This window comes from Corticium candelabrum, chromosome 15 (assembly GCF_963422355.1).
Source record: "Corticium candelabrum chromosome 15, ooCorCand1.1, whole genome shotgun sequence".
Taxonomy (NCBI): Eukaryota; Metazoa; Porifera; class Homoscleromorpha; order Homosclerophorida; family Plakinidae; genus Corticium; species Corticium candelabrum.
The window spans coordinates 2,665,942-2,675,201 of NC_085099.1; the positions used below are offsets into that span (position 1 = coordinate 2,665,942).

Consider the following 9,260-nt stretch of genomic DNA (forward strand, 5'->3'; position numbering starts at 1 on the left):
GTTGACGCATTTATTGCGCGCTTTGGAGTATGGTCTCCGAGGTCGCGGTACCGCTCACTCCCGGTACCGTCGCATCCGTCGTGATTATCTGGCTCATGTGAGCTCACGTGCGTTCATAAACGTTGCTTAGGGTGTGGCTAACGGCTAAAGGACAGTGCGAGTGTCTCATCAAACGGTTACTACGCTTACTGGAGTCTCGAAACGATGTAAAATACTTTACCGAGCTCGGAGACGTCGCTTTCGGAGATTAGAGAAAGGTGAGATACGCTTGTACGGTAGAGTCGCTCGTGTCGACTATGGGTCCAGGAAATTCTAGCTAGAGAAACTAGCGCCGGGTGAAAGGTGCAAACACTGATCTCTCCGTCGACTGTACACAAATTTTATGTGGTGGGCGTGTCTACTGTAGATTCTAGACCCTAGCAACGTCTAGAGGCTGTAGACTCATTTGAGGGTCGAATGGCTACATAATGACGGAGATGTAGTAGATTAGTCGTTGACCTTTCCAGTTTGCATTTTTTCTTGCGTTGAAAGTTGCTATGGATTCGCATTTACAGGATGGACGGAGGTTTAGTGACGTTTCTTCTCGGCGTTGCGAGTTTGGTGTTGGTGACTGATGCAACGTACTTGGATGGATACACGATGACGTCGTGTACGTCTCTGGTACCTCCCGGTTCGAACCCGTCTTCCGAACAGACTGAAGACGGTGGCTACACAATTAGTGTCAATACAACAACATACACACCGACAACGATTTACACAGGTTTGAGTTTGTGTGTTGCACTTTAGTGTTTCAATGTTCAGTGTACTTGTTTTAGTGACCTTAAGTGCAACAACAGTGCGATTCACTGCTTTTATGGTACAAGCCCGAAGGAAGGGCACAGGGGCTACTGCTGGTAGGTTTGTAGACAGTCGCTCTGTCTTGTCAAGCAAGAAAGCTCATACGTTGACGTGCAACAAATCTCAGGTATTAAAACCTAAGTAAGTAAAAGAAAATTGCTTATGGTGATTAATTAAGGAATTTGTGTAGGACTCAATAACAAACTCAAACCCAGATGGCACGGTATATCCAGTAACTGTGTCGTTTTTGTGGCGTGCTCCCAAGTCTGCTTTCATGGATATTTGCTTTAAGTAAAAAGTTTGTTTGTCAGGTTTGCTTTAATAATAACAATAATGTTGTATTGAAATAGGAGCTCATTTGTAGAGCTACCAAATATTTGGTACAAAGCTCTGGATGTTTGCATCTCACCTATTAAAATGGCAACTCATCCGGCAAGTGAAGCTAACATACTAGTGGGCTTGCTGAGATGATGTGTTTGTGTGTGTGTGTTTGCAGCCTCCAACATTGGGTGTTGTTACAACTCAAAAAGCCAGTGTTTTGATAACCCTAGTGGCATCAACTCAAGCAACAACTAAAATACCGTTGAAAGTATTATCAACTCAGGCAGTCACTACAGTTCAGTCTACAACACGAAAACCTACAACTATACCACCAAGTTTGACATTTGAACTTATTACTGTAGTTGTATTGCTGCTCATGAATGTTATGTTTGAAGATCAACCTAGGATAACAGTCAAGCCATCAAAGGCAGAGCTATCCAGAGGAAGTAAAGCAGAGTTTCACTGTGAACTATCGGGAACTCCACCTCCAACTCTGATACAATGGAATCGAGAAGACACGGGTTCTGATCTCGGCAGCAGCAATCCTCTCGTTGTTGACAACGTCCAGTTTTCAGATCAAGGCGTCTATGTTTGTCAAGCTATCGCTTCAGGATCAACAGTTTCAAGTTTTGGAATCCTAGTAATCAAAGGTAAACAATGGTCAATAATTTGTGCAATTGTTTGTGACTACATAAATACTTTGTAGAGAAACCTGTTATTATGATTCAACCGACTGGTTTGACTTTTGTGTTGGGCAATCGCTCAGATGATATTGAGCTAATGTAAGGCAATATGTTCTATATCATTGTAAACTTAGGATGCTACTGATTTCTTGATTTGTTGAAGGTGTGATGCAAATGGAGGCAATCCTGTGTCAGTTGTTTGGATAAAGGACGGCAAGCCATTGATAGGACAAAACAAACACAAGTAATACACTTAGATACTTGTATACAAGATAGCGATTAGTTCTGCATGATTCTTTTGTAATGCTTAGACTGACAGTGCCTTCTGTACGCACAAGTGACGGTGTGTACAACTGTAACTTTACTAATCCTTACGGTTACACACTCTCTCAGAATGCAGTCATTACAGTTCAAGGTCACATCATGAAAGCGATATGTTTTTTGGCGACATGTTCTGTATGGTGTTTATCTATTTTTAGTAATGCCAAGCTTTACTGTACAGCCTGAAGATGTCTGGACAACTGCGGGTAGTCGTGCTGTGTTTGTATGCCAAATAGATGGCAATCCTGCTCCAACACTACAGGTTGTTTCACTATTGCTAATTTGATGGTCTGCAAGCTGCTTGTGTTTTATGACACATATTCCTTGCACTATACAGTGGTACAAGGATGGTAGTGCTCTGACTCATCGTACAAGCAATATGTTGGTAATTGCTGATGTTGAAAAACTCCATGAGGGTCAGTACTGGTGCATTTCAACAAACGTTGTTGGGTCTACTACTTCACGGAAAGCTACACTGACAGTCATTACAAGTATCTACCATCTATTTGATTGTATCATATAGGAGCATGTGACTACAGAATTGTTGTGCTTGTAACGTTCCAGAGGTTCCAACGTTTATCCAACAGCCTCAGTCTCAGGCTGTCAACTATGGCACTACACTGACATTGACTTGCATAACTCTTGCCCATCCACCACCTAAGATTCAGGTGAAACCATTCCAGACTTAGAAAATTTGCTTCTCTATACTTCTTCTTGATTGATTTACTAGTGGTTGAAAGATGGTGTTGTAATTACTGGTGCTAATGGGGAAACGTTCATGATTACATCATTCACTTATAATGATGAAGGAAACTACTCATGCAACGCAACTAACACACTTGGCTACAATATATCAGCCGCAGCAAATGTTGTTGTTTATACAGGTTCAGTCGTCTTTTACATTATCTACTTTATTTGTCTACTAACGTTTGTTGTTGACAAGTAGCAACTCCAACATTTGTTCGACAGCCTGAAGGTGGTATTATCCATATAGGCGATCCGTTTACCTTTACGTGCATTGCAAAGGGAGTACCAATTCCAGAATATACGGTGAGGTTCTCTTAACTATTGTGAATGGGTTCAATACTTAGCAGTGTGTTGCTGCGCAGTGGTACAAGTCTAATAAACTATTAGTTGGTGCAACATCGACTACATTACAGATCAAGACTGCTGGTGTGTCTGACAGCACTTTTTATTACTGTAAGGTGACGAACATAGCAGGCCACAAGATATCGAATCCAGTATATCTGATTGTCAATCCACCGCCAACAACAGGTGATTATCGAAACATTACATTGCTAGTTTGCAATGACTGAGCACGACGTTCATTAGTTGCACCCACATACCCCACAAGTAATGCTTCAAATGCAACAACTTTGATGGTCATTGCTAATGCATCATCCGCAACCACTACGGAAACAACTCAAACAGATAAGCAAATAGAAACAAGTGGAGCACCTTCTAGACAAACTTCAACTGGAGCCTTGAAGGTACATACTGTACACTCGAATTTGATGTTTGAACAATTTCGAATAAGCTGATTAATAATACTGCATAGATAACGACGTCAACTTCACCAACTATAATATCTGCTACAGCAACAATCAATGCTACAGCAACTTCAGGAACTGAAGGAGGTGCATCTTCAAGTGTTCGTGTGGCAGCCATAGTAGCTCCCATTGTAACAATACTGAGCCTTATCATCATTTTGCTGGTCGTTCTTCTCTTGTAAGTTGTACTCTTTCTAAAAATGATGTAGTTTGAGGTGCAGTGGCCTTATCTAGGTTGCAACATCGACGACAAAAAAGGCAAAAGTCGAAGGGTATGGACCGACTTGCGTTGACCGATCATTCAGAAATGGATGGCATCTCTGAACTTGGCAGCACTTCAGGAGATAAGGTCTATGTTGATCCAGTCAAAGAAAGCATCAAATCGTAAGAAAGTTTGAGTGCCGTGGCTAGGATACGATTTCTTCCTATCATAATCTAATAATTATAGAAGTGCAGATTTGGAGCAGCTTCTTGGAAGAACTCCAACGTACATACACAGAATCAACAAGTAACAACATTGTTAATTGGTAAAGGACATTGTCATGGTTTTTGTGTTGTAGGTCTTCTGCCGTGGATGGTCCAGGTTTGCGAAGTCTCTTGGAACGAGTAACTTCTCATCCCGATGACTCGGATGAGCTCAACGAAGTCAAAAAACAATTTGAGGTGAAACAGTTAGAGAGTGTAGTTTTCTGTTACTCGAGATCAACGGTTTTGGCAATTGTAGGATACGCCCTCCAATATGGTGACTATACAGAAAACACCGGCCGGTACAGAATCTAAGAACAGATACATGAATGTTTTGCCAAGTAGGTCTTATTCACTTTCGCTAAGCAAAACTATTGCATGTCTAACTTTGGCTATTTCATACAGACCCCCACTCTGCGGTTCGTCTGATCCCTCTGAATGACGATCCGACAACCACATACATCAATGCGAATTATGTTCGAGTGAGTTACGAGCTTTTATTGAAATACCACAGTTGTATAGTTTTGTGTATGCCTGATGAAAGGGCTACAGCAGAAAGAACAAAGCATACATTGCCACTCAAGGTATAGAGATCTGTTTGCACCATGTTATTGATCATATGGTTAGCGGTGTATTATGCCAGGTCCTATTCCTTCAACTCGAAACGACTTTTGGAGGATGATCTGGGAGCAGAACGTGTCCATCATCATAATGACTACTGGCTTAGTCGAGAGGGGTCGTGTAAGTAGATATTGCATTCTATTGAACACACCAAATATGGCACGTTTGTGTGTTTTGTGAACCAGATGAAGTGCTGCCAGTATTGGCCGGATAGCCACGAGAAAGAGGTTTATGAGAGTTTGTGAAGGTCGTGGGAGTCTTTATTGTATAGTATATGTTTACAGGCGACATACGGAAAATATGTAGTGGCCGTAGTCAATGAGTCTCAAACTGATCATTATACGATTAAAACATTGACAGTTAGAAAGGATGTCCAAGTAATATGCTTTGAAATCTGACAACTGAGTTGCACATGTACATACTGATGTTTGCTTTCTAGGCATCTGATGAGGACGAGAGTGAGAACAACCAAGAGCAAGAGATCAGACTCGTGAAACACTATTGGTTCACTGCATGGCCCGACTTTGGTACAGTAACAGTATCTATTCCTTATTAATTGAGGAATTCAAGTGGCCACAAATTTTTATAGGAATTCCAAGAGAAACCGGTCCCATTCTTGACTTCCTTTCTATAATTCAAAAGGATTCAGCATCTTTGCCTGGTCCGGTTTTGATCCATTGCAGGTAACTATGACTAGTAAACGAAGCTGTATTCTAGTTGCTTCAGAGCTACGAGCGTATCTGCATGTAGTTGTGTGTGTGTGTGTGTGTGTGTGTGTGTGTGTGTGTGTGTGTGTGTGTGTGTGTGTGTGTGTGTGTGTGTGTGTGTGTGTGTGTGTGTGTGTGATTATTTAAGGGTCAATGTTCACATTTGTGTATCTGCTTACTTTGCGTTTTAGTGCTGGCATTGGAAGAACGGGAACGTTTATAGGGATTGAAATGGGGATGCAACAGGTACATACAAGAAAAGAGACGACACCACACACGCACGCGCGCACACACACACACACACACACACACACACACACACACACACACACACACACACACACACACCATTATATCGATCTCAAAACACGTTTGTTTTCTATTGCAGTATACCAAGGAAGGCTTGGTTGATCCGTTGCAGTATATGTGCAGTATGCGTCAGGACAGAGGGGGTTCTGTTCAAACTGCTGTATGTTTATAGTCTTTGCCTTACTGGGTTTTCATCACAATCAATTAATGACGTAATTTCTTCTTTCAGGACCAGTATCTTTTTATTCATCAAGCACTGGCTGACTTCATCGCTCGTAAAGAAGCCTAGAATGCGGTGAAAATTGTACACATTGAATTTTCGGTTGTATTTACTATTAGACTGTCAGTTTCATGCACTTGCATTGTTTACGAATAGTTATGCTGCAAATTTGGATTCTAGGACTTGTGTGAAGACAGTTAATGTGGGGGTGGGGGTGGGGAGGGGTACCGTGTCACAACGTTTCATGTTTGTCCGTTTTTGGAAGGAAAAGAAGGGCACAACTATATGTAGTATGCAAGAGTAGACCAAAAGTATGTCGGCGCACGTGTGCAAGTTTGCGCTGCATCTAGAAGACTGTGTGATAGAATAGAAATACTATGCAAATTTGCAGTACTGTACAGTACTCTATGCATGCATGGACTCTTGGGTAAACTAGGAAAAGGAAGAAATGAATGTAAGGGGTCTGTCATTATTAAGTGTAGGACTGGCAATTTTACTGTGGAGGTCATAAGTTTGAAATTCGGTGATTTGCAGGGGTCACTAAGCATTTTGGTCACCTTCTGTTGGGGGGTCATAATTTTTTAGGGTTCGTTATCTGTATACTATAGAATTGTATGCAAGAACAGTTATTTCTAAGAGTTTAATTTGACAATTGCATTGTTGAAAGCGGCAATTTTTGCTTTACTTGTTTGTCGGCGAGTTGAATGGAAATGACCAACTTTAGAAATCATACCTATAGGTCGCATTTGAGCCCTGAAACAGGCTACTTTTTATTGTACATACCTATATGATTATATATACTGCATGTATATGTACACATAGTCTCGCGTAGCCAGACCTCTTTCCACTGTGTCATTCCCTTCCCCCCCCCACCCCCCCGTGGAAAGGGGTCTGGCTACGCAAGACTAATGCAAACATATGGGGTCATCTATAGATTAAGTTAACCCACAGACAGTGGGGGTCCAAAGTTTTAGCAGGCATATTTTGCAGGGGTCACATATCAAACTATGCGGGCGGACCTTGGCAAATTTTGCCAGCCTCTGTTTCCCCCACCCCCAACACTTAATAATGACTGGGCCCCTAATACTCGCACACAGTACTGTACAGTGTATTTTGATTAAAGTGCATAGGTGTAGGAGTGGGGCACAGGGTGCACGTGCCCTCAACTTTTCCAGCTGTCAAGTGACTTGCTAATACTATAGTATAGAATGATGACAGACGTAGAAACTGTTAGTAACACTGACATGATGACATGATATGACATACTGCACTAATTAGCACTGAGTGTTAAAGTTGGTAAACTGGTTTTTCCTGTGTTGCATGCGTATATAATTAATTAATAATACATTTGCCTTGTTGTGCAGAACCAGGCCCTCCTAGGAAATGTGTGTCCCCTCAACCAAATCTAGGTTCCTACACCTATGAAGCGAATCAAGTATAGATGAAGTGTTTGCAAGAGACCACTGCGCATGTGCCATTACTGAAGTAGCGGGGCACTTGTTGAAAGTGCTTTTTCCAAATTAATACATTTACCAGAAATTGTATACTGAACAGGGTAATTTAAGTTTTCAGTTGTACTGTACGGCTGGAAACGTCCACTGAGTCTGCGGTCTACAGATATAAACAGCTACTACATTACAACTACCATAGCTATTTGGGCATTCTAGCACATTGTAGTGTATAGGAAACAATGCTTCCAGAGAACGGTTCTCATTCTGCTAAGTGGAACAAGTGCTTCATCCGTTGTGTCGACGTACATCAAAACTTCAGCAACTAGCTAGCACTTCTAATGGAGCAAGCACAATAGGTATTAATGATGCTTCATCCACAATCACAGAAACACATTTGATAGCATCTTCTAAAAGTCTTAAGAGTTGCTACAATCAGAATTTTGCAAATAACTTGAAACTGATATTTGCACAATTAGTTTTGATTATGAATACTGCTGCATACATGGGCACATCATCGACTTTGCCAAAGCTAGGGTACATTATCCTGTTTCTGATCTATTATAACATAGACAGATTTACATTGCTTGATGTGTTGATTCCGAATAGCCAACATCAATGCCACAGTATCTTCTAGAAATGAAGGGGTGGCTATCAAGCATTTATGTGGCAGTCATTGTAACTGGTGTATAGTTGTGCTGGGTCTTACTATCATCTTACTGGTTGTCCTACTTCTGTAAAAAAGTCATGTCATTCCTGAGTTATTCAGTTGGATCGAGTCAAATACATTTGCTGTATACATTGTGCAACGATGACAACACAAGGCACAAAAGTCAGATGGTATGTAAAGACCAATTTTCTTTTTCTAATCCTGTGGAAATGGACAGCATATCTGAGCACAGCCCTACTCATGGTGATACAATTTATATGAACCTTTAAAGAAAACATCAGGTCATGCATAGACAGTTTCTTAGTTGTACTGCATGGCTATGCCTAGAGAATGATCATGTCAAATTTTGATTTTAGGGATGGAGGTTTATATGTTGGAAGTACTCTAGCATCCATACACAGAAGCAACAAGTAATATTGTGGATGCTTGTCGTGCTAGACACTGTCATGGTTTGTGTTCTAGCTAGGTCTTGTCCAATAGATGGTGCATGCATGCATGCAGCTCTGCGAAGTCTTGTGGAGCGAGTCGCAGAAGACTCAGAAGAGCTAAATAATATGACAAAGCAATTTGCGGTACAGTGCACAGTATCTTTTTGTGCAGTTGCTTAAAATTAGCATTTTAGGCAACAGTGTGAGACACCATCCAATATGATATAACAATACGGGATTTACAGGCGACACCGTGGGGTACAGAGTCTGATTGCAAGGAACAGATACATGAACCTATGCATCTTGCCAAATTCCAAAATCCCGTTGCTTGCCTGCAGACCCTCACTGTACAGTTCATCTCCTTCCTTTGAATATCCCACCAGTCATCTACATCGTGCAATTAATGCCAATTACATCAGAGTAATTTGGAAGTTACTAGATGATATTACAATTAATTTAGTTTTGGTATTTAACATCTAAATGGTTATGGCAAGAGAAATAATGCATACATTTTCACTTAAGGTGTGACTTAGTCTGTATTGACTTTCATCGACGACCATGTATAGGTTATGTGTGCTATGTTTGCCCAGTCCTATTCTTTCAACTCAAAAAACCATTTTTGGAGAATGATTTGGGAACAAAATGTGACCACTATTAATTAATTAATTATCCACAGGCCT

General features: G+C 41.1%; 1 protein-coding gene and 1 long non-coding RNA gene across 2 annotated transcripts; both read left to right on the plus strand.

The window, feature by feature from the left end:
- Positions 1-105: 105 nt before the first annotated feature.
- LOC134190608 (uncharacterized) lies at positions 106-6,213 on the plus strand. The gene is made up of 32 exons (XM_062659064.1): positions 106-257; positions 555-760; positions 816-964; positions 1,028-1,128; positions 1,188-1,269; positions 1,334-1,493; positions 1,554-1,808; positions 1,865-1,940; positions 2,005-2,085; positions 2,153-2,256; positions 2,321-2,424; positions 2,500-2,653; positions 2,727-2,830; positions 2,893-3,046; positions 3,109-3,212; positions 3,272-3,437; positions 3,495-3,652; positions 3,721-3,890; positions 3,947-4,096; positions 4,161-4,220; positions 4,273-4,375; positions 4,437-4,518; positions 4,583-4,659; positions 4,722-4,761; positions 4,821-4,918; positions 4,984-5,025; positions 5,083-5,175; positions 5,238-5,325; positions 5,388-5,481; positions 5,697-5,751; positions 5,894-5,974; positions 6,044-6,213. The coding sequence occupies exons 2-32, from the start codon at positions 556-558 to the stop codon at positions 6,101-6,103; spliced, it is 3,450 nt and encodes a 1,149-aa protein (XP_062515048.1). The 5' UTR covers positions 106-257; position 555; the 3' UTR covers positions 6,104-6,213.
- Positions 6,214-8,151: 1,938 nt separating this feature from the next.
- LOC134191668 (uncharacterized) lies at positions 8,152-8,829 on the plus strand. The gene is made up of 2 exons (XR_009971832.1): positions 8,152-8,562; positions 8,619-8,829. It is a non-coding gene; the product is annotated as an uncharacterized LOC134191668 (long non-coding RNA).
- Positions 8,830-9,260: the final 431 nt, after the last annotated feature.

Bases quoted from the DNA above. Each gene is read 5' to 3' on its own strand.
- LOC134190608 (XM_062659064.1), top strand. From the start codon at position 556: ATGGACGGAGGTTTAGTGACGTTTCTTCTCGGCGTTGCGAGTTTGGTG. The intron at 4,660-4,721 runs GTGAGTTACGAG...GCCTGATGAAAG, and splicing joins TCAATGCGAATTATGTTCGA to GGCTACAGCAGAAAGAACAA. The intron at 4,919-4,983 runs GTAAGTAGATAT...TTTGTGAACCAG, and splicing joins GCTTAGTCGAGAGGGGTCGT to ATGAAGTGCTGCCAGTATTG.